The sequence below is a fragment of the Equus asinus genome, chromosome 10, assembly GCF_041296235.1.
Source record: "Equus asinus isolate D_3611 breed Donkey chromosome 10, EquAss-T2T_v2, whole genome shotgun sequence".
NCBI lineage: Eukaryota > Metazoa > Chordata > Mammalia > Perissodactyla > Equidae > Equus > Equus asinus.
This window is the reverse complement of record NC_091799.1, coordinates 82741222-82767103: the sequence shown is the minus strand read 5'-3', so window position 1 is coordinate 82767103 and position 25882 is coordinate 82741222. Positions and strand designations below refer to the sequence as shown.

The window sequence follows — 25882 nt, the reverse complement described above, 5'->3', positions numbered from 1 at the left end:
CAGCCTGAGGACACAGCCTCTTTGGTCCTGGGCCAGGTGTAGCTCTCAGCTGGATGCTTAGGGTTATCAAGGCCTGATGTCTTTGGATACCTGAATCCTCCTACTGATGTCCCTGATTCTGATTTCATCCTCACTAACATCCTAATTTGGCTCCTCAGTTAGCATGCCCAGGTACATGTTGACACAAACATGTTGTGTCCTCACTGATACAAACATTCTGGTCCTCACTGAAATTAAGTAATCTGTATTTCAGATTATCTAAAAATATCTGAGTTAGCTATTGCACTCTGCCCCCAAGCAGTGACTCTCCTCTTTACATGCCGACAGAAGCAAGTTCTGTGTCTGGGGGTTTAGAGCCAGACTCCAGACAATGATCAATTGATCAAAAAATGATGATGGCTGCAGGGGCCAGTCCACCAGTGCTTCCTGGAGCGTCCTGGAGCTGCCCACTCTCGGAATCCACGCTCTTCGAACTTGACCAGTCTCAGCCCCTTATCCAAATTAAAACAAGGATCTAAGTCATAACAAGTAAGGAGAAGTTTCTTCGAAAGCTTCCTCACTGAGGCATCTTGGAATTTGACTATTTATCCCAAATATAAAACCGTATCTCCAGTCACAAACAACACCTAATCCCACAGTTATAGATCTGTACGAGTTTGGATTGTTTTAAAAACTTGTCCAGAGCTTTCACCTTGTACACCAAGTCCTCTGGTAGTAAGAAATGTCAGAGTCATGATCTAACGCTTTGAATTAACATGAGCAGTAAACTAAATATCCACGAGCGGCTGCCCCTCCACGTGGCTTGCCAAGGCAGCTTTGGCACAGCCTGAAGTTTGTTTTACATCTTTCAGCACCCGCATGTCGGAGGGCTGGCATGCATGACGAGAACGTGGTTATGGCGCCCAGGCCTCTCTGGGTCTCCTCTCCTCCGTGTATGCAGCAGAACACAGTGGTCCCCGTCCTGGGGCCTGGGAGCCATCAACAGTGATCCAATTAACTGGATAATGGCCAGGTCCCCACTTCACTCCAGCCTGTTGTACCCCTTTGTGGCGGGCAACCATACTCGGGAGCTGCTTAAAGCCTCTCAAATCTGACAGTGTGGCTATAAACTGAGAGAACATGAGGAGGGGGCTGGAATCTTGTTAACGATTTCCTATAGATGTTGAGGCAGCTTGAGAAAAAGGGTTCAAAAGTCAGACAGCAGAAAACCTATTCCACTCATTGCATCCTCTGATTTGCTAAATGAACGCTCTCCCTAAAACCATCTGGTTTGCTTTTTCAGGAAAATGTATTTACCATGCTATTAAGTATAAAAAGCAGTGACACTCTTCACTGCCTTAAATTGGGCAAATCTGGTGATTTAGTTGAAGTACTTTTTTCAAAAAACTTTATTTTGAAATAACTTTACACTTTTGGAAAAGATGTAAGAAGGTATAAAGAACCTCTGTATAGCCTTCACCCAGATTTTTACAAATTAACATTCCGCCACATGTGCTTTATCACTCCAAATCCTCTCTCCCCCTCAATACATACACACACTGATATTATCTTTTTATGAACTATTTGAGAGTAAGTACAACCATCCTGCTTCTTTACCCCGAAATACGCGAGTGTGTGTTTCCTTAGAACAAGGGCATTCGCTTATATAACCACAGTATAATTTTGAAAAGCAAGAACTCTAACACAAATGCAATACTATTATCGAATTAACAGACCTTATTCAGATTTCTCCAGTTGTCTCAATAATGCCCTTTATAGCAACACTTTTATTATTATTATTTTTTAAGGTCCAGGGTCCAGTGCGGGATCACACATTACATTCAGTTTTCTGTTCCTCTAAGTCTCTCTCAGTCTAGAACGTTTCCTCAGCCTGACTTCGTTTTTCACGAAATTGACCCTTTTAGAGAGCATAGGCCCACTATTCCACACTCTGTTCCCCAATCTGGCTTTGGGGCTGCTTCCTTCTGATTAGATTCAGGTTGCCCATTTTGACGTCTTTGGCCCTGGGTGTATTACCTTAGGAGGCTCATGAGTCTGTTCCCACGGGTGGTGATAGTTGGCTTGCATCGCTTTTTTATGGCGGCCACCGCTGGAGTTCTCCACTGTAAAGTTACTGTTCTTTCCCTATGTAATTCTGAGCTACTTAAGGACTTAGGTAAGTACCCTGTTCTTGTCAGGCGGCCCCCACTGGTTTCAGCGCCCTCGCTGTTCTCTGTGAAGGGGCGTCTCACGCGTGTTGTTTGTTCCTCCCTCCCAGTGGTGATCATGTGTGCGAGCAGCGACACCATCCGGGGCATCATGCTGGCAGCGCACAGGCACGGGATGACCAGCGGAGACTACGCCTTCTTCAACATCGAACTCTTCAACAGTTCTTCCTACGGTAACTCCGCTTCCGGTTCCCCTCCCCCTGCTAGGGCATCAAAAAGGGGTTGTGAGAAAGAGAAAGCGCCAATAATTTGAGTTACCTCGATGGATTTGATTTCCATAAATAGGATTTTAGAAATTTGTAATTCTGAACACTCCCACGACTTCTCGTAAGTTCTCAAGCTTTTCTTCTCCGAGAACTCAACTAGAGCAAAAAGATACCAGTACTGATCACCGGTGCCGAGTGATTTGTCTGGGAGTGAGCGGAGCGCTCCAAGGGATCATAAATCCAGGCCTTAAAGACCCTGCCTGGTCTGTTTCCAACTGGAAGTTGTCATCATGATGGGCTGTTGGAATAATTTTAGTGAGATTTGGGCAGAATTTTTAACAGAACGGAATAGATTAGAAATATCAATGTAATAGAATAGAACATGTTGAAGTGTGTCACATGTAGCATAAGTATTGCTTTATAAAACTTTTATTTCGGTAATATAATTGCATGTTCGTGTGTATATATTTATGCATGTTACACATATGTTTGTCATGGGCCACACTGTGGAATAAATAAAATAACCATTACTGTAAAGTGAAGTAAACAACTTTGAAAGCCACTGCTCTGAGCCCCACTTCCTTCCAGATTACTGCTCCTTAGTCCTCTTCTGTATACGTAGAAGTCTGAAAGCCACCAACATATATGATTGAAATGGACCTGGGGAAGTTCCCAAGTTTCTTTGGATGCAGGGTGTTTAAGGAGGCCATCAAGATCACAGGTACAAAGCGTTTTCCCCCAGATGTGGTTAGGGCTCTCTCTGAAGTAGACCCTGTAGGGCTATGGAACGTTTTCTCGGAGATGGCACCCTGGCTATTATAGAGGAACTGTAAGTGCGCATGTTACAGATGGCATGCTTGTGCTGAGCGCCCCTTCCCAGTTCTTGCTGTTCAGATACAGTTAGACAAGATCTAAACCTTAAAACATATACTTTGGTTTCCTGCTCTGATATCTTAGTTTACTAAAGCAATATATCATTGTGCACAAACAGATGATAAAATATACTTCTCAGGGGGGTAAAGAAAAGTTAGTGAAACAAATGTAGCCTCTGCCTCCTGTCTGGATAAAATTGGAAATCTGAGGCTTGCAGGATACATACCCATTTTTTCGCTCCTTCCTGTCATGATCATGTTTTTCCTTCTTTACACAGAAGACTAGTGTTTTCTCTTCTTGACCCAATATCAGAATGTAATTACATTATTGGCTACAGTATTGAGTTCATTGGTATAATGGTATAGACTGGTGACAAATGAGAAACTTTTATTCTGAGTTTTGCAAGATTGCAATTGCAAATATAGAATTTGGAGGCAATGCATGTGAATGCACATTATAAATGGGCAATTGCAACACAAGTATTAGCTACTGGAATTCCTTTCATCTACAGATAAAGCTTGTATTACTATTCCCTGCTAATTACAATACATGAGTATTGTAGAAAATTTGGGAAACAGGAAAGCAAAGAAGAAAATAAATTACCATAATTCTGCCACCCAGATAAAAGTACATTGATATTTAGAAGTGTGTATATCCTATTGGATAAAAAAATATATTTTACAAAGAATATTTTTCGTTAAAATGATCATTCTATTTATAGTATGGCTACATAGTATTTTATAATGACAATTTGTCATCTTAATCAGCCTCTTATTTTCCCATATTTGTGTTGTTCCCAGCTTTTTGCTATTAGGAACAATGCTATATTGGGTGGCCTTGCATATGCATGTGTGGCACACACACACTCACTTATATATGTATTTATATATATATTATCTGTAAGATAAATTTCCAGGAGTAGAATTTCTGGGTCAAAGGTTATGTGCACTCAAGTTTTGGTGGATATTGCTAAGTTACCCCTTAAAGAGGTTTACCAAATTATACTTTTGCAACAATGTATGAGCTTGTCTGTTTTCCTATATCCTTGTCAACCCTGCACATCTAACTTCTAAATCATTTTATTTGTTTGAATTTCTTTTTATGTCCATAAGCAAAGGTTTGAAGTTTCTTCTTCAGTTGTTATATAGAAAAGCTGTGTTTTTCTTTATCTAGTTTGTAAGAATTTCACATATTAAGTCCTCTGTTCCAATGGTTTTTATATCATTTTCAAATAATAATAACAGTTTTTTCTCCATTTTGATGGTTGAATGTTTTGTATCCTTTTCTTTCCTTATTGCAATGGCAAGAGCCCCCAGAATAATATATAGCACTGGTGATACTTCAACTTCTGACTTCTTCTCTTGAAGCAGATGTTAAAGCATCCTTTTATTTCTGGCTTAATAGGTGTGGTTTTCAAAATCAGGAATGAGTGACGAATGTTATCAAATACATTTGACCTATACTTTTAATAAATTTCCTAATATGAGCCATTAGAGTATCCTTGGAATTAAACATACTTTGTCATGATGATTTTTTTAGATATGTTGCTGATTTTAAGTTTTTAACATTTTATTTAAGATTTTTGAATCTGTATTCATGAGACTGGACAATAGTTTTCTTGTCTTGAGGTGGTATTGCCAGATTTTAATATCAGGTTTATATTAACTTTATGCAATTGATTGGGACACTTTCCATTGTGTTTATGCTCTAGAACAGTTTATATCATACCGATATTCTTATATACCATAAGAATATTCCTTGAAAGATGGAAACAATTCAACTCTGTATCTGGATCTAACTTCGTTTAGGCAGTAATTTTTGGAAAACTTAAAAAAAATTATTTTGAAATAATTTTAGGCTTACAGAAAAGTTGCAAAAATAATAGAGTTCATGTATACTTTTTACCCAGATTCCTCTAACGTTAACAATTTAAATAACCATAGTACAGTTATCAAAATAAGAAAATTAACGTTGGTACAATGCTACTAACTAGACTACAGGCCTTATTTGAAATTTACCACTTTAATGCTTTTTGTGTTCCAGGATCCAGTCCAGGATCCCACATTCCAGTTAGCTGTTGTGTCTCCTTAATCTCCTCCAATCTGTTCTGGTTTCTCAATCTCTCCTGTCTTTCATGACCCGACACTTTCGATAAGTGTGTTATTTTGTAGAATGTCTCTCAATTTGGATTTATCTGGTGTTTTTGCATGATAAGACTGAGTTTATACATTTTTTGCAAGAATTTTACAAAAGTGATGTTGTGTCCTCACTGCGTGACATCAGTGCATAAGAAATCGTATATCTGTATCTGTGTGACTTATTGGTAGTTATGTTTGGACAACTTTTTCAAACTTAGTTTTCCATGAGTTCAGTTTTTCTTGAAAATTTAATTGTATAGGTTATACAGTGTGCTCTCACACAGTCTACAAGGTATCCTTGGTGTTTCTGATTAGATCCTCTTTCTTTTCCCTTTTACGGCACAGTTGCTCAAGCTCTGGACTCTGGTGTCAGTCTGCTTGAGAGGCTGTGCCACATACTTGCTCTTGGCAAATTGATGTAACCCTGCTCTCCCCCTCAAGCTTTAGTTTCTTCTACTGATAATAATAGTACTTACCTCATGGCATGAGTAGTAAATGAGGTGACGTATGTGAGATACATAGCAAACTTCTTGGAACATAATGAGTGTTTAATAAATCTTAGCTATATTTATTACTAGCCTTAGTTTACTTTGATGATTACACATAATAATTTAAAAATGAAAAGTTAAGTTTGTACATTTTTCTGTGGTGTAGTTTTATGGATAGATCTAGGGCCATACATTCTATTACCAAATTAATCAACTTTTATCTAATACATCCTAATGACCTGGATGCATTAGGAATTATATCTGCATGCAAATAACCAACACTCTTAACTGTAGTGATTTAAACAAATGTAGGGGTTTATTCTCTCACCTGTAAGAAGTCCAGAGGTGGGCAGAGCATCCGCCAGAGCAGGGATGTGGTTCCACAATGTCATCAGGGATCCAAGCTCCTTTGTTTTTCTGCTCCCTCAACCTTAGTGAATGGTATCCATCCTCAAGATCACAAGACAGTGACTGGGGCTCCAGGGATCATGTCTTAATTTGAGACCAGGCAGAGGGGAGAAGAGGAGAAGCAAAAAGAGATCCTCTTAGTTGATTCAATTCTGTTTGAAGGGTTCTCTAGGGCCCCGCTCGTCAACTTCTGCTTCCACATCATTGGCTACCCCCAGTTGCAAGGGAGGCTAGGAAATGTGTGCTTTTAGCTGGATTCACTGCTCCCCCAAATCAAAGTAGGAATCTGTTATTAAGGAAGAAGGGACAATGGATGTAGGGAGGCAACTGCCCACCTTTGCCACAGACCCTGAAACATCCTTCCTCCTCAGAGTAGAAGCAATCAACAGAATCTTACGGCAGGCAGAGTGACCTAGACCAAGGTTCTGGCGTCCGTCTCTGAGATCTTGTGCCCTAAGAATCAGATATGTGTTCATGAGAAGTTCGTCAACATCCTCCTCTCCCTGTGCTTCCTCACACCAAACCCTACACCAGTTCCAGAAAAAGCCTCTATTTTAATTAGTACTTACTTGACTTTGGATTTTCAAAAAACATATTGCTAGTGTATCCATATTTACTTATTACTAGATTGTTTGGTCTTGGTGAGCACTCCCCAAAATTCTCAGATTTGCCCAAATTATATTGTCACAGGAGTTCAGAATATATTATGGGGGAATTCAAGTGATGGAAAATAAGACTGAATGGATAGATTTAAAGAAAATGTAGAGAGAAGGTGATCTATATGGCCCTATAGAGTTTTTAATAGTACCTATTGGCGTTGTCGTTCATTGGCATTCCCTTAGGATGTAAGTTAGGTGGAAAATTATCTGGGTGATCGTTCCCGGGACTGTCAAGATTAGTTGTAGGGCGTTCCTGCCTTCCCGAGAACTCAGAGGGCACTAATTGTGGGGAGGATGGGAGTGTAGTAGAGTGAAGTGATGCACATAAATTATTTCACTTGCTAAAAATGGAAAAATAGCAGAAGAACTGGTGAGGGATTGGATTTATTAGGTTTTGCTATAAAAGTGATCTATGCACATTGAAGTAAGTTTGGGACAATGAGAAAAGAGAAAAGAATTCTCACACAGTCCTTCAACTGTAACGGTTATTAAACCACATTTAGACACTTCCTCTTCTGATCTTTCTTCCTCTGCTACTTTTTTTTTAAACATTTTTGTCATCGCACTGCATTTGCAGTTTTTTTTTTTTTTTAAGATTTTTAAAATTTTTTTCCTTTTTCTCCTCAAAGCCCCCCGGTACGTAGTTGTATATTCTTAGTTGTGGGTCCTTCTAGTTGTGGCATGTGGAACGCCGCCTCAGCGTGGTCTGATGAGCAGTGCCATGTCCGTGCCCAGGATTCAAACCGATGAAACACTGGGCCACCTGCAGCGGAGTGCACGAACTTAACCACTCGGCCACGGGGCCAGCCCCTGCATTTGCAGTTTTAAACCTTGGAACCCCAAAGTCTGAACATAGAGCAGGCACGGCACCAGCATTTGGAGTCTGCCTTCTGTGTGAATCCTGTTTCTGTTGTTTATTAGCTAAGTGACTTTGGGGATGTTAATCTCCTTGAGCCTCAGTTTCCTCATCTGTAAGATGAGAATCATACTTAGAGTTTCTATGAGGATTAAAGAATGAAATCTACAGGCAAAGCCATGCACAATGGCATCCCCCAGTAAGCGGTGCTCTTATTACTGATGGGAGGAACTGGATCAGCCTCGCTCATGGCAAGCATGTAACACCTGGGCATTTGGAGAGGGTGGCATGAGGCAAGGAGGCCGGTACTGTTCTCTCACTTAAATGGCCATCAGAGTTCAAGAGCTGTAGTGCCATGTGTCCAGCCCAGGTGAACTCCAGGCATTCATTTCTTGGATGTATTCTCTGATGTCTCAACTAGTTATTCAGCCCACAGTTACTGAAAGCCTACTATGTGCTGGGTCCTTGGTAAGTACTGAGAGCTTCAGGATGACATAGTCATCCCAGCATAGGCACCCTTGCCAGCGCTGGCTCCCTGGCCACCAGGCTTTCTGAGCACAGGGCTTGGTGCTGAGCAGGTTGTTCTTCTCTCACAGATGTTCTGTACGTTTCTCACTCTAGATGCAAGCTTGGGACTCCCTGATGTTTAAAACAAAACAAAACAAAGCAAAGCAAAGCAAATTCATTTTCCCATAGTCCTGAAACAGCTGCAACAAATCACCTTCTCTGCTCTACTTTTCACTAGCAGACTTCTTCTTCTCTTCTTAATTCCGTGTTCAGGAGCGTTGTCAGTATATGACATGAGTACCCACCACTCCTCTGAAAGTGCTCTCCTCAAGGTCACCAATGACCCCCTCATACCAAAGCCCTTAGCTTCAGCTCAGACCATGCCTCCATGCCTCTAAAGCAGTGCTGTCCAGTGGAACTTTCTGTGATGCTGACTGTGTTCTATTTTGTGTTGCCCAGTATGGTAGCCACTAGCCTCATGTGGCTATTGAGTACTTGAAATGTGACAAGTGTGACTGAGAAACTGAATGTTTAGTTTTATTTAATTTTCATTAATTTAAGTTTAAATAGTCACTCGTAGCTAGTGGCTACTATATTAGACAGCACAGTTCTTGAGCATTCATCATTGATTCCATCCATTTGTTTCTGGAAACCCTGTGCTCTTAGCTTTGGTGGCATGGCATTCCTTGTTCTGTTAGCGGCTCTCTGTCTCTCTTACTTGTCCTGCCCACCAAGAACAGCAGCCCCAAAGTGCCTATGCTCAACCCTTCTCCCTTCTCTGTCTGCCCTCTCTTTCCAGTGCAGTCCATCCCTGGGTTCTAACTAGAATCCATAAGGAAATGACATCCAGCACTCTCTCCAGTCCTCACTCCTTTCTGGCTTCAGACCACTCTTTCCAACCCCAGCCTGGTGTAGTCAGTCACCTTGGATTGACCGTGGCCCTAACTGAAATCGTTATTATTTCCACATCCACCTACCCCTTCTCCTCCATCTGGCTCTGCTCTTTCCTCTAGCGACAGGCGGTTTTCCTTTCCTCTTTGGCGTCATCGGTGACGCGCCTCCCTCTCTGTTGTCTCTCACTCCCTAACTCTAGTAGAGTCTTGAGATTCCTCTTGCACAGTCCTCTGCTTCCATTCTGAAGGGCTCTCCCTCCTTTTATGATTATAAAAGCAGTAAATATTTATGACTGAAAATTCACTAGGTTCAGAGAAACACGAAACAAGAAAAGAAAAGAAAACTTGCCCTGATTCTAACCACCCAGACAACCATGTTTAATTTTTTGGGTATGTCTTCCCACATGTAACCTCTCGTAACCTCTTGCCTGGATTACTGTGGCTGTGAACGCTCCGTGTCTCCCCACTCTAATCCATTGCTATTTCCCAAGGCATGATTCTGATCATGTCATTCTTCTGTTCCGCTCATAAATCTCCGGAGGCACCCAGTTGTCTACTGAATTAAATTTGTCCTCACTGATGTGGCGCCATGCCAAGCCGACCTCTGCTTTCCTAGCATTCAACAGCTCTGTATGGGAGATGTTATTGACCCGTTAAAATAAGAAACACCCACAAAAGCAGGAAGTCATAGTATTGCTTAAGGTTATGACTAGATACCTAGTTAGTTTGGCTTAAATTTATTAAGTGCTATTGTTTCCATTCTTTTTTCCTTTTCTTTTTTTTGGTGAGGAAGATTGGCCCTGAGCTAACATCTGTTGCCAATCTTACTCTTTATGCTTGAGGAAGATTGTTGGTGAGCTACCTTCTGTGACAGTCTTCTATTTTGTATGTGGGATGCCACCACAGCATGGTTTGATGAGCAGTGCCTAGGTCCGTGCCTGGGATTCAAATTTGTGAAGCCCAGGCCACTAAAGTGGGGCACACAAACTTAACCACTATGCCACTGAGCCAGGCCCCTCTATTCTTTTTTCTAGAAAATAAAACTCCAAAGTTATTATCTTTCAGATTGTGGTAGATAGAGTTATTGTACTGGATTTCACTTCCTTCAAAATAAAAGTATTTTTCTTATTTTAGTAACTGAGGTAGTTGCTATTTCCAGTTCTATGTGTATTTTCTAATTACACAGCATAAAACCCTATAGGGCTGAGTATTTCCTTTCTTATGCCCTCAGAGAGGACTCTTTCCCAGAGCTGAGAAACTCTGACCTCTTCTTAAGAAACATCGCTTCTGTCTTGAGTCTTGATACCTCAACCCAATTAAAAATGAATCAATAAATATTGATTGCAGGCCTATAAGAAATGAGTTTCTCCATGGGATGAAGATGTTCTGGAAATCTTAGAATTTGGGGTCTTCCTGGCAAATGGATTTGGCCCCTTCAGAAAGGCCATGTTGTCTGTGTTTTGAGCACCCAGCTGGGTTTACCTGGCCAACGGCCAGTGCTGCGCATGCTGTGGCCTCCTCGGTGTGGGCGTTTGGGAGGTTTCCTAGGGGAGGAGGAGGACTTTGTCAAGTTTTGTTTGTTGGCCTGAAATTTAATCTCGTGCTCATTGAGAACAGATCTAGCCCTTAATGAATTCTGTCCTCAGCTCTGTCTTGCTTATCTTTTAACAGCTCCCTGGCACATAGTAAGCAATTAATAAATGGTTGCTATTATAAGGATTATGATTATATGGATGTCTCCACAAACAAATTCTTTGTCTATGCCTTTTCTCATGCTCCAGACCGAGGTTCCCAGCTGCCTACTGGATGTCATACACATTTGCACCTTTGCCTGTGCTGTAGGCTCTGCCAAGCATGCCTTTCCACCTCCTCTCCTCCTATTAAAATCCTATTCACACATTTAGGACCAGCCTGACGCCGCCTGCTCACATGAAACCTTCCTTCCTTGGAGCTCGTAGTTTCTTCCTCTATACTCGGCATTGTTCTTTGTACCATCCAGCCACCCCTGTAGCGAGCTGTTATCTGTAATAACTTCAGTTGTTTACATGTCCATCTCTACATCCCTCTCGTGAAGGTGGTGGAGACTGTTCGAGACATTTATGGTGCCCTCTGTGGCTGTCACAGAACCTCACATGCAGTACATTGTTAGTCGATGGTGTGTCTTTTAAGTTGTGATAGAAATTCCAAAGCCACCAATTCTTTATTGAACTTTTTCTGTAAGAATAGAGCGAGTGCCATGGGACCCTGGCTGACACTCCAGAGACATCCTGACTGCTCAGCTTCTGGCCTTGGGCTGTCTGCCGTGGACTGGGGGCTCGGAGGAAACAAATGACTTTGGTGTTGGACTCCAGCAGGATGAGTTCCTCTGTGTGTCTGCAGAGATCTCCAGGAATCACAATGATAATTCCCAGAAACAACAGCTTATTGTCAAAAGTTAGAGGTCTACATTTCCTTTTGGGGCCCTACAGGCCACCTGTTTTCTCAAAATGAAATAATAAAGAGAAGAGTAATGATTCTTATCCACGTAATTTGCCTTTGCTTTTGTGAAAGGGAGAGCTGTCGGGCAGCCGGGTAGCCAGCCATGCCTCGATTTCCTCATCTGTAAAATGGAGAGGATAATTGGACCTGCATCGTGGGGTCTTGTGAGGATTAAATGAGTCTGAACATGTAAAGTGCTCAATAAATAGGGCTTTAATTATTCTGTCTGTGCCCAATGACTGTTAGCAATTTTCATTTTATTACTATTGACGCACTGATGAACAGTGTCCAATAATTTTTTATGATGTTCCAGGACTAGAAAGATACAAATCCTCATGTTTACCTAAGCTACTTTCACTCTGAAGAGATTCCAGAAATATTTCAAGAAATATCCATCTCAAACTTTTTTCTTTTAACAGCGCCAGCTTTGTCATACTTGTGCCTGTCTGTTGTCATACATAGGCATTCCTGCCATTCCACATCCGCATAACAGCAGGTTTATTGTACCACAGTAACAACTTGGTTGACCTCCGCAGTTGATCGTAGGTATTAAAAAATAAGTGTGAATGGAAAGGAATAAAAACTTACTTCTTGCTCCTGCAGTGCTGCAATTGGGGTGAAAATACGGTGACATGGTTATTATAAGGCAATTAACACAGTGCTTTTCTTTCTCTCTCACATTTCAAAGGAACATGTGTCCAAGGGGCCTTCTTCCCCTTTGAGGGTGTTGACATTGCCACATCACATCCAAGTGCAAAACTATGACAATACCTCTTGCCCCATCTGCCAAAAGTAACATGTAGAGACACATCACAGTTGTAAAGGGAGAATGGCCCCTTTATGGTGACTACTTTGGAATTATAAATATTTTTGTTTCTCTCATAGGAGATGGCTCTTGGAAGAGAGGAGACAAACACGACTTTGAAGCTAAGCAAGCATACTCATCCCTCCAAACAATCACTCTACTGAGGACAGTGAAACCCGAGTTCGAGAAGTTTTCCATGGAGGTGAAAAGTTCTGTTGAGAAGCAAGGGCTCAATGAAGAGGATTATGTAAGTGCTTGATTACGAGCCTAGACCTTCAGCATCCTGAAAACAGTCTTCTAATTAGATCAGCGGTGACAAAGTGTCCCATTCTGAACCATTCAGAAATTCCTAGGTTCAGGTCTGTGTGTCGCCGAGCTTTCTGTCTGTTTTCCTGGCCAGTTTTCCTCCCTCCGCCTTCCTTCCCTTGGGTCCCCAGCCTCCCCCCGCCGCCCTTCGCTTACGCCTTTCCAAGTGCTGCAGGAAGGAAAATTGCTTTTTGTGGGTACTTGTGTTCTCATGCTGAGCAGATGTCTGCAGACTTCCATCACCTCTTGGCTAGGAGCATCTTGGGGAAGAAAGAGGGATGAAGGAGTGCCAAAGTTTTGCATGCCTAATTTTTCCAAAGCTTGGTGGCAGAAGATATTTTGGGTTTGAGAAGGATCTTTCTTTTGAGAATCTGTCTTAGCTCTTTGGCACATCTGCTCCTCTCCTGTGGCAGTGTCCTTGCCTTCTGCTGCAAGCTCTTTCCTCCTCAGGTGTTCCAGAGTTTCCCACTCCATTAGTTCTCTTGTTACTGACGCGTCTTCAAAGAGTGGACTAGAATCAGAGACTTAGGCCAGGCTAAGGATCAAGCAGAAGAACTCATGTAAGAGGCGGCACGAAGACAGCTGACCACTCCTCACTTGGTGCCATTGTTTTGCTGCCTCTGGCACACCTTGCTGTGTGACCCCTCAAGCCTCTGTGTCACTCCTGCAAATCCTTTCTCAGAGCAGGATGAACAGTGGGCCCCTCAGGCTGGTTGGGTAGGTGTATTGGCTTTCAAAACTCTTTTCTCCGTAGTCCAAAGCAGAAAAGGAGCACCTTCTTCATGACAGGTATGTGGCTTTATCCGCCTGCCCAAGGTGGATGATGACCAGCTTCGTGAGAGATGGTCATTTCCAAACAGGGCCTCTCCCAATTCTTTGCCTGAAGTACTGCAGGGTACAGGCATTGGTCTCAGACAGACTGCATTCAGAGCCTGGATCTAGCACTTCCTAGCTCTGCGATCTGGGGCAAATTACTCAGTCTCCCTGATCCATATTACTCCTCCCTGCTGAGAAGATTACAGATAATCTGTCTGAAGCATTTTGTACTATCCAGTCAAAAATTGGAACTCAATAAATAGTGCCTCTTTTGCATTATTGTTATAAGATTATAACTGTCTTCATAGGAATTTGCTATCCAATAACATGCAAAGTGTCTTATAAGCATAGGTATTAACATGTCAAATGTTATATGTATTATACACACACATCATTCAAAATAGCTTTTCATTTTCTAAATCAACTCTGTCCAGTAGATATGTAATGTAAGCCACATATGTAATTTAAAATTTTCTAGTAGCCGCATTAAAAAAAGTTAACCAGGTGAAATTAATTTTAATAATACATTTTATTTAACTCAAATATCAAAAGGGCTGGCCCGGTGGTGCAGCAGTTAAGTGCGCATGTTCTGCTGTGGTGGCCCGGGGTTCGCCCATTTGGATCCCAGGTGCAGACATGGCACCGCTTGGCAAGCCATGCTGTGGTGGGCATCTCACATATAAAGTAGAGGAAGATGGGCACAGATGTTAGCTCAGGGCCAGTCTTCCTCAGCAAAAAGAGGGGGATTGGCAGATGTTAGCTCAGGGCTAATCTTCCTCAAAAAAAAAAAAATTACATTTAATTAATGTAAAAATTACAAGTGAGATTGTATATTCTTTTTATTGTACAAAGTCTTTGAAATCCAGGGTGTATTTCACCCTTACATGATATCTTAACTCAGTTCAAGTGCTTAGCAGCCGTATGTAACTTGTGGCTACTATATTGGACAGCATGTTCGGAATTATGCAAGAAGTAGGGTTTCTGCAATAGAGCCCAAGTTTAGGGAAACCTGTGATAGTATTGTCATCATCCAAACGTTTTGCCTCAGGAATATTAAAGAACACATAGAGCGTGGAGCTTCCTTCACTAGTGCTCCCGAAGGGGGCCTGGGTCAATACTGAAAACATCTAAGTCTTTTACATATGTCACTGTAACCATTGTAATCTGTGTTTATAAGTAAGCAGATGAGACATTGAGTTGACAGTGACAATGAACCATTTACTAGATTCATATTAATTTATTAATTTTCTGGTTTAAAAACTCAAAAATGATATCATTTTGTCTGGCCTTCCTGAGGTGGTTGAACTTCAAATATTTCAGTATAGGCTGTGCTCGTTGGGCAACGGTTGGCATTCCAACACACTACTGGGTAAGTCTTCTTGGCCATCAGTTATTTTGTGTCCAGAATATTAAATCTTATTTTAATGGTATCCTAAGCAAAATCTCATTGGGAAGGTATACCTCCTACAAAGATCCATAATACATTCCAAAGCAAAGGCTAGTGCTTTAGAGAATATTTGTAGTCATAGATTATAATACTGCTTCTCTCTGATGGTGGGATCATTAAAACTGATTTTATAAATAAAAATTTTATTTTTATAATTTTAAGTAGAAATCAAGCTCATTAGAATAACTTATTCCAGTTCTGAAGATGTGTCCATCTTTCATATTTATGTGCATTTTAGTTAGATCCTTTTGCGTGCCAGTTGCAGATGTTTATTAGGTTAGTTTAGACACGTGGTTGTGGGGAGTCGTGGAAGAGCAAGTTATGCGAGCCAGAGAAGCGGGAGCCTGGTGTGGCTGGGCCTCACAGATGCTGGACCTTAGTCTAATGCAGCAGGAGATGCTTGACAAGACCAGCAAGCCTTGGTGGCCTTCATTCTAGGACTCAGCTCTTTTCTAGGTCTTTCTGCTTTTCCTATTTATTCTAACGGATTCTCTCATCTGCTTACTTAGAACTTCAGTTTGTGACACTCATCATGGACTCTTCAGCCCCTGCTGTCAATCTCAGATCCAGCGACTATGATGGACTCTCTTATTAGTTCTTTAATTTACCACACGTGTTCTAGGCAATCACATCATCTGTGAATAGTGATGATTTTATTTTCAATTCTTCTCCTAAGTACACTTAGTTAAATTAAGCATATTAAATTAAATTAAGTATAATTAATTAACTTACAACTTTAATGGCACTGGCTAGGATCCCAGTACAGTATTGAATGTAAGCAGTGATAGTGGGCATCCTTGCCTTGTTCTTAACTTTAAAATGAAGAGCTTATAACAGATTTTATATCTGTTTATATCACCATTTAAGCATGATGTTTACTGTGGGGTTTTGGGGAGAATCTATTAAATTATGGAGGTTTCTTTTTATTCCTGTGGGTGAAGTTTTGTTTTGTTTTGGCATAATTACACCTTTTATTAGGAAAACTGAAACAAAAATAGAACAACAAGCATCAAGGTTTATATAATGTAGGTTAAGGAAAGGCTTTGGGCACAGGTTTCTATTGTAGGCATTATAAGTTGTATGATATCCCTGACTCTGCGTCATATATGTTAGTATCACATTCATCATATTAGCATATTAGCGGTACCTTTGGAAAGGTTGTGATTTTTTTCAAAAGGCAGAAATTTGAGACTTTAAAATTTTTATAAGGCTATACCGGAACATTGGAAGGATGGACTAGTTATGATTTTTAAAATGAAATTGTTATTATATATTTTTAACTTACCAAATTTTGATGGATTAATGCAATTTTGTTTACATAAAATTGATATCCTCTCCCTTTCTCTCTGTCTCTCCCTCCCTCTTTCTCTCCCTTTCTCCTTTTCTCTTTCTCCCTCCCTCCTTCTCCCCCTTTTTCCCTTCCTCCATGTCCACCTCTTGCCCTCTGTTTTAAAAATTGACTTTTTTCTTGAGATAATTGCAGAATTACATGCAGTTATAAGATGCAATACAGAGAGATTGCTTGGTAACATTTTGGAAAATGATATATATGATCACAATACAGATATTGACCCTGATGCAATGCACTGATCTTACTCGGTTTCCTCAGTTTTATTTGTACTCGTGTGTGTGTGTGTGTGTGTGTGTCTATGTGCGTATTAAGGTCTTTTCAATTTTATCACCTGTGTAGGTTGGGGTGTTTGAATTTTACCAAATGCCCTTCCTAAATCTATTGAAATAATCAGAGATTTTTTTCTTTATTCTGTTATAATGTCTTGAGTTGCATTACTAGATTTTTCTTTTTTCCAGTTTTATTGAGATATAATTGACATATAACATTGTATAAGTTTAAAGTGTACAACATAATGATTTGACAGATGTATGTATTGCGAAATGATTGCCGCAAGTTTACTTAACATCTATAACCTCACATAGTTACAAATATTGTTTTTGTTGATGAGAACTTTTAAGATCTACTCTCTTAGTAACTTTCAAATATACAGTACAGTGTTAGCTATAGTCACCATGCTGTACATTACATGCCTAGAGCTTATATATCTTATAACTGGAAGTTTGTACCTGTTGGCCACCTTCATTGCTAGATTTTCTAATTTTAACCATCTCTGCACTCCTGGCGTAATTCCAGTCTCTCTATACCTTGAGACTTGGAGCTTCTCTATTTCCTAGGTCATATTTTGGAGACTATAATTGTGGTTGAACCTATATATGTTTGCCTGGGTGGAGCTTTCCAGGTTGGGTTGTCTCTAAGGCTATTGGCATCCTGTAGATTAGCATCTCTGGGTGAAATATTCCCTCCTGTTCCACTCTTTTCTGCTCAGTGGTTGGTGGGGGCCTGTGTGTAGTGTGATAGAAAATAGGATTGCTGAGGGCTGGGTTATCATCGGGGCTGTGGGTGTTGCGTGTACTGTAATGGTCTAGCTATTAGAACATGTATCTTATGACAGTGTTTCCACCCTTCCTATGGATAATATAATATTTTGTAAAGTGCATTTGTTCTCTTTCTAGTGAACCTGATGGAAACCTATTCCATTTTGATACCTCATGTTTTAACAGGGCCTAGTGGCTGCCACTGGAGACAGTATTGCCTAGGGGTTAAATATGCAGGCTTGGGGTTTCATAGACCTGGCCCTGCCTGGCTCTAGGCACATTTCAGAAACTCTGTGCCTTGGTTTACTGACTATAAAATCGGGATAATAATTTTAAACTGACAAAATTGTTGAAAGAGCTCAAGAATTGTATATAAATAATGTTTAACACAATGCCAGGCACTTAGTAAATGTTCAATGGCTGTAGCTATTATTTCTCTTCCTTTTGTTTCTTATACTCCAGACTAAGGTATAGGATGCTCCTGCATGCCTAATGCACCTAGGACTCCTACTCATCCTTCAGGTCTGAACTCTGATACCACCTTCTCAAGACCGTCTTTCCTGACACTCCAGACTGTCATGGCAGTCTGCTCCTTTCCCTCATGCACACTTCTCCGGTTGTAGTCACACACATATATGTGATATTTTCTAATTAACTCGGTCCTCTTCTGCCAGAGTGTAAACTCTGCAAGAGCAGGAACCATGTCTGTTTCTGCCCACTCTTGCATCCCCTTACTGTAAGCTTGGCACACAAGAAGGAGCCCATAAAAGGAAGCTTTTATTATTATGTGTATTATTTTAGTTATTACTAAACCAAAGGAGATGGAATCCAGCCTGCTCCCTGTATAGTGGGGGAAACTGAGGCCCAGGGAGGTGAGGTAGCCTTTCCACATGTAACCAGTATACTGCAATCACTACAGTGTTGGGTGGTGACAGAGTCCTGTACCTAGACCTTATCAGATACACAAAGCCAGGGGTTCAGTTTCATTTGTACTGTGGGAGATGGTGTTGGGGGATAGTAATGGGTTTTCGCACCAAAATGGGGTTCTGAAGACCTCTGGGCAGGTCATCAGAAATCTAAAGTTAGAAGTCAAGCCCCACTGGAGAGGGCCTCAAGTATCAGTGGACTCTCAGCATGGCTCTGACAAGTGTTTGTTAAGTGCCTGTCTGGCCTTCTCTGGTGGTTTTATTGGGTGGCCCACATGTGCAGTGGCTCTCACTCAAGGGTATCTTAATGGAGGTGTTTGGCTTCTGCCATGCGAGTGGTTCCAATTCTGGAGCACTGGTATTTGGTTTTAGAATGTGCTGTGTGGTGGCCAAGCCAGGATTAGTTGCATCCCCTGACTCCTAGTTCAGTGACTTTCTTTTTCCACTACATCAGTCTGACCCTTTTAATAACAATGTGCCCGATATGGGGGCAAACCCATGACCTGAAGATTAAATGTCTCGGGCCCTACAAGTGAACCTGGCAGGCAACACAGGCTGAAGTATTTCTTTCCTTTCCCTACACCCTGCCTGCTCAAATACATACTTTCAAGATACCAGTTTCTCTTTCCTCTTTCACGCACTTGGCAAAGTCCGGCTGGGACTCTCCTCTTCATCTGCAGCAACTTGTTTCCCCTGTTTTCTTCTGAAGTATAAACCATCGTTTCCTGGACCATCAGATGCTGTGTATTGAGTGCCCCAGGGAACACGGCTGTGAGCTTGATCCTGGACCATGCAGTAGTCCAATACGGGGTGGGATCCTCATCGCCTAAAAATACTTAAGCAGGTGTATAAATATCTATGGCTATGAGCTCTGGGAGCCCACAGGAGCTGCATTCCTATGCCAGCACGGACGCAAAACATCACGCACCTCTGTGTAAAGCACTCTGACACACTGATGGTACTCAAAGAGGTCTGGACAGTTTATCTTGTAGCAGACCAAATGTGGCACATATGTGAAAATATCTACGTTTCTAGAGAAAGGAAACCAAACACAGTAGAGTGGGTTCACTTAGTTCTTTAGTAGGAAGCTCCTTACAGATTCATCCAAGTTTCCGTGATCTCTTTAAATGGATGAGGGTTTCTTGACTTAGGGGGCATTAACTCTTATAATTATGTTCAAAATTTTTTGTGTAAGTACACATGTGTTTATTTCTGGAGAGAGGGGCCAGCATCCCTCGTCTGATTCTTAACGGTGTCAGTGTTACAAAAAGTTAAGAATCATTGAATTAGACCAGAGCTAGTCAGCATAGTATTTGACCAGTTATTGTCTCAAGTCCTGTTTATTCACATGGATAGGGTCCAACATTGTTCTCGCGGGGCTACGTTGAAAAGTCATTCCCGTGGAAGAAAATGAAGAAATACCTAAATGCGCTAATATTTCATAATCTTACATTCTAAGACCATTTAGTTTTATTTCTGAGATGACAGAGATACTAATCCTTTTATTCCTTCCTTCCTTCTGGACTAGGGAGTCAGTCTAGTCTTTCCAATTCCTGGGGTTTTCACATTATGTCTTAAAGAGATAAGTCAAGTTTGTCCCTGCTACTATTTCTCAGTTTAGATGAGCCAATGTTAGAGACATCTTTTCCCCTCTGGCAGCCTCTCTGACTTCTCAGTCCTGTAAATCCCGCTCTTGGCTTCCCTCCATTCTCCCTATTGTGTTTGGCACTTCTGAGACCCATTGACTGGCTGGCCCTTTAACAGCTGGTGCTGCCCTTGGGTGATGCTCACCTTGGTTCCCTGATGTTGTTGTTTAAATCTAAATAATATATGACTTTCGACGTTGAATACAATGAATTAAAAAAGACCCAAAATGAATTAAAAGTAAACTCGTGGTACTATAAGAGTTAGAGATAAACGTCAGTCTCCAGTTTTGCTCTTCTCCACTTGCAACTCTCATTCCTTAGAGGCAATAATCCTTAGTGTTTCTGTCGGCGGCTTCTGCTGTTTCTCTCCACATTTCTAAAATAGCTGATTTATATTGCTGTTTTTAATATTAAAATTTTTGATATTCTCTCTCGATTTTCTAAAATGGAAAAAGACTTAGCTCCTTTACACACTCTTCCTCTACAAATACTTTCTTTTCCTCCCCTTCTCCCAATATTTTATAACATAGTTTTTAAGTAAAGGTAGCTTCAAAAATTAAAATTGGAAGAAAAGCTAAAATCAAAAACCTATTCAGAGCTCTTATTATTATGACCATATATATATTTACTGCAGAACTATGTCATGCTATGATTACGTTTCCTCTCTGTGTAGCTTTTTGTCAATCATTTTGTTAATCATTTGTTAATAATTTCCTTGGTTTTCTGTTTGCTTCCATATAGTTCTCACTATTTTATTCTCATTCCCTCAGTCAAAAATTTTATTTAGGTGATGATGTTAGGCTTTTATTTTGAGCCCTTTGTCTTTGTGCTCCAGTTTAGAGTAATTGCTTCCTTCAATGTCAACCTGGAAGTGTCCTTTAGTTCTCTCTTGTATTGGATCCCCTTTTTCTTGGACATCAAATCTCTTTCTTTGTTGAATTTCACCTTCGTTTTGAAGGACAAGACAGTATGAGTGGAAAATCTTTTGAGACACTGTGTATCAGAAAACATTTTGGCTTAATTTTATTTAATTGATTATTGATTACTGTATTGTTGATTGTCTCAGTCAGAGTCTATTTAGGAAAATAGTGTTTACACTAAGTAATTCAACAGAAGGAATTTAATAGGAGAAACTAACTTTAAGGTGAAGGAAGAGCTGAAGTGCCAAATAAAAGAGTAAGGTAAGCCAGAAATTAGCAACAGCAAAAAATTATTACCACCTCTAGAGCTAGAGCGACCAGGGAAGAGAGTTTTACCAGGACCCAAGAGTTGGGGCTGCTCATTAGGAAGGAGCTAGAAGTGTGGAAGAAAAGCAGCCTCTGCCAGAGATGCTACCTAAGGCAGAGAGAGAAAGGGAGAAATATCCTGGCTTTTCCCTTCTTCCTGGCTCTTCCACCAGTGTTTCTTGTTGGCTGAACCAACCAGAAGTCAGCTGACAGGGAAATGCAGCCTGAAGGATTCATCCTCCTTTGACATAGAGCAGAATGAAGCAGATGTAGAGAGGGAAATGAATTGGAAACCAAATAGGCAGACAGTTGGCTCACTGGTGTTCTGAAATTTCACAGTGCTGTGTCTTGGTGAGGGTCTTTTAAAATCTTTGTGCTGGTCACTTTGCTTTTTCTGGAAATTTTAAAGTTAGATGTCGGCTCTCCCCAGTTGATTCTCTAATTTTCTCTCTTCTTTTCCAACCCTGCCTTTTTCTTTTACTTTCTGAGAGATTGCCTCAACTTTATCTTCCAAACTGTCTATTGAATTTTTGATTTCTGCTACCATATTTTTAATTTCCAAGAGCTCTCTCTTGTTCTCTGAGTGCCTCTCTTTTTAAAAAATAGTACCCTGACTTTGTTTCCTGGTTGCGGTATCTTATCTTTCTAAGTGTAACCTTTAATCCGTGCTAGAATATGCTTCTTTTACATTTTAACTTATTGGAAGTTGGGATTCGTTTTATAATTGGTGTGCTGTCATCATTTAATAAGTAGAACTTTTTTCCCTAAGGGCGCATAAAACAAAGATGCTTCTTGCAATTGATGGTATCTTACGTTTGCTGAGATAAGGGTGTTTTTTTGTTTGTTTGTTTTCTTTTACTTCCTGCATTGCCTATTTCTTTCAGGTTCCTTTTTTTAAATATTAATTTTGACTTCTTTCTCTTTCATAATACAAGCTTTTCTTAAATTGTTGGTAATTCTTAGCCGTCTGTTTATATTTAGGGGTGAGCCACTAAAGAGCTCTCCAGAAGCTCTGTGTGTACTGGAACTTGTCTAGTGCTGGACTTTATTGTAGGGTGAAAGATGTCAAGCTAGCTTTTTCAAAAAGGGTCGTCCCAAACATGATTATCTGGAGATTGTTTCTCTTAGGCTGGTCAGTTTCACTAAAGAATTCTCCTCCAAACCCTTCCTTAGGGTCATAAGGCTGCCCTGCCCAGAGTGGGAGAGTCTCATCTTTAGGATTGTAGACTTTTCACTTAAACCTCATTTCCACTTTTATGCTTCACTCAATCTCCAGCTGTTCCTGGTACCCATTCAGATCTTCTTTGCGTCAACATCTTCAGACAATAAATCTCCTGTCTTCTGCCTGGATGGGAAAGGGCACTTTCTTCTCTGTGTAAGGTTTAGGGGTGGGAGACATCTGACTTTTAAGTACTCCTTATACAGACTTTCAACTAATCCCGCTATTGTCAACGCCACTGCGTCCCTACCTCCAGAGGTAACTGGTGTCTCCAATGCTGGAGCCTCTGGGCTGGGATTTTTTGCTTCTTGTTGGAGTTCCCTGCCGTGCTCCTGCGCACACTTCAGTTTTAGTTTTTCAGGTGTATTGGGTCCCCAACTGGGTGTATTCCAACTTCCAAAATTTTGTTGAGGTTTCTCATCTATTTCTTTCCTGTACTCTTTTGACTTGTGAGTTTACACCTTAAAAAATTTGTTTATTGTTGTTGTACTGGGGATTTTGAAGGGAATGAGTGTTTAAATGGCTGTGATTTACCAGAAGCCTCTCTGGATTGTTAAATCTAGTACCATGCAAGTGTTCAGAGATGGTGGTGCCATCTTGTTTTCTTTGGTGGGGACGTGGTGGTGGTGGTAATCTTGTTACATTCAAAGCAAGGAAGGAAGAGGGAAAGAGAGAGTATGTGTTTGAGAGAGGGAGCCAGCATGTTTCTTTTGGTGCAAAATGTTCTAGCTCCTTTAGAAATTCCCATTTGGTTATCCCTCCCAGTAGCTACTTTTTCTTGATTTGCCAGCTCAGTGCTTGCCTTCTTACCCCCATGTTTACAACAATACTTCCTCACTAAGGAGAGGGTTGTTCTTTTACAGGTTTGTCATCCTTGTGGATGAAGACCTTATCTTACTTTATGTCCAGGGCTAGCCTGTGTCCCCTAGTATAGTTCTTATGCCAGTTTCCTTTGAAAAAGGAACATATAGGCCAGTTCCAGTGACCTAGTGATTGAATTCAGTGTGCTCCACTTCCGTAGCCTGGGTTTGGTTCCCAGGTGCAGACCTACACCACTCGTCTGTCAGTCGTCATGCTGTGGTGGCAGCTCATATACCAAAAAAAAAAAAAAAAAAAAAAAAAAGAGGGGGACCGGCCTGGTGGTGCAGAAGTCTGCACGTTCTGCTTCAGTGGCCCAGGGTTTGCAGGTTCAGATCCTGGGTGCGATGCTCGTTAAGCCATGCTGTGGCAGGCGTCCCACATATAAAGTAGAGGAAGATGGGCACAGATGTTAGCTCAGGGCCAGCCTTCCTCAGCAAAAAGAGGAGGATTGGCAGCAGATGTTAGCTCAGGGCTAATCTTCCTTAAAAAAAAAAAAAGGGGGAAGATTGGCAGTGGATGTTAGCTCAAGGGGAATCTTCCTCAGTGGAAAAAAAAAAAAAGAAAAAGGAACATATGTAGGAACATCATCTAGGAATCCTGTTGCCAGTGTACATAGAAGTTTAGGTTTTAAAGTGGATTTTTAAGAAGGCAAGTAAACTCAGTTCTAAGGTTAAAAAATGGGATATTTACATAAAAATAATTGGACCTATTTGTGTCCTGGCAGGTTATTGTAATTTATCACAATGTAGTGGTAGCAATTTATACCCTTTCTAGGATCTATTAGAACTCTTTCGTTGTAAAACAAAATACTTCAGAAAAAAGTTGAAGAAGATTTGAAGACATAAACTTGTTGAGAGGGTGCCAGTGTGGGGCTCGGTTACCTTCTAAAGCTAGCTTTGATAGCAGAGCCCATCTCTGAAAAGGACCCACCCCTAATAATCTTCAGTGTTGCAGACAGCATCATTCTAGAGCCAAAGACAATCCAGCTGGCAAAGGAGCTTTCGGAGAGAGAGAAGAGCTCCTGACCTTGGACTAGTTCAGTGGACTTGGGCTGAGAAAGCCCTTGGTTGGGTCCCTTTACTTCTTAGGGCTTCTTCCTCTGCTGTAAAACCAGAGGTTTGGGCCACCACCTCAAGGGGCTTTCCCATTCCCAGGTTTCTGTTATTGCATGTTGAAAGTGTTTGTCTAACTTTAGTCTTAATTTAGAGGCTGCATTTCATTGTCATTATGTGAGTATGGAACTTATCCTTTACTGAAAAATCACAGCGTAGCCATCATCACAAACCCGCCTCCTCTCCTGCCCTCCCCGCCCATTTTAGGAGAATTTTATGACAATAAAGTATTCTGCTGCTGGTAACATTACATCAGAGAAGTTTCTTGGACATTTTCCTTACTCCAACTTTCCAATACAAAGGATCAACTTTTCTTCAGCTCTGAACTGGTCACTATTCTATGGCATGCAACTGTATATGCAAAACTCTCCTTTGTGTCCCCAAATTAAGTGATTGCAATCTTCTGTGTCCCAGTTTGCATTTGCAGAGATGCAGCTGCAAGTGTAGTTTTGCAAACACAAAATTAGAGCCTAGTTTTTAAGAGTGGATCAGAAGCATTTTTTTAGTATTTCTCCAATTAATCTCAGAGATGGCTTTTTTTTGGTGGTTGTTAAAGAAAAGTGTTTTAGTTATAAAGAATGTGTGAAGTCCATTTTTTATGAAATAATGCTGCATCCTTAGTACTTTGGCTTTCAAATTCAGTTTCATAACTCTTAATGCGACCTCTGTTCTTGACTTCGGGTAGATTTTGGTAAATGCTGTTTTTATTTCTAACCAGGTATTCTGAGCAGGGGTGATTTTATAATCTTGGATATTTGCTCGTTTGAGGTTAGCGGGCCACCCATAGCTTGTTTTTTCTCCTTATTTCGTAGTTGAGAAATTGACTAATTAAACAAATACTTCGGCAGTGTTCGACGCACAGCAGTATTGTTGAGAGATGGGATGTGTCTGTGGGCTTTCCCTCTCTCCCAGGTCTTCCTCTGACGCTCAAAAATGAAATGGGAGCCTGAGAAGCAGGCGGTTTATCTAGCCAAGGTATTTGAACAGAGACAGGGTTTAATAAATCATTGTTTAGATAGGCCAGACATTACATTTTGGAAAGGCCAAAATGTTCAAAAACAACGCTCTCATTTGCTTCAATGAGGGGAAGGCCAGGCAGAAAAGCTGCTTAAACCAGCTTGGGTTTTGACACTGGTTTTGCCCTTTAGGAGCGTGGGAGGTGACATCCCTTGAAAAGTTATCAGATCATCAGTAAAATCTCGGCCAGACACTTCACCCCCTCTTCTCTTACATAATATCATTTAATTGGAACTGTATACTCTTACTGAAATTTTAAAAAGTTAGCTAGTCAGTGAGACTAATGAAGGAAAAAAGATACAAGCCATATTCGCCCCCTCGCTGTGCACAGGCAGGCTTCTGTGTCTGCTGGAGCTCTATCAGAATAGCAGACTCCCCCTCTCCGCTCCCATCCCCCGCA

At 41.0% G+C, this 25882-nt stretch overlaps 1 protein-coding gene across 4 annotated transcripts in view; it reads left to right on the top strand.

The window, feature by feature from the left end:
- Positions 1-25882, top strand: part of NPR3 (natriuretic peptide receptor 3) — a 67484-nt gene that overhangs the window by 10066 nt on the left and 31536 nt on the right. For all 4 annotated transcript variants that reach the window (XM_044779447.2, XM_044779446.2, XM_014833246.3 and 1 more), the window contains exons 2-3: positions 2258-2380; positions 12599-12765. In XM_044779447.2, coding sequence (XP_044635382.1) covers positions 2258-2380; positions 12599-12765 — 290 coding nt within the window. The remainder of the gene's footprint in view (positions 1-2257; positions 2381-12598; positions 12766-25882) is intronic.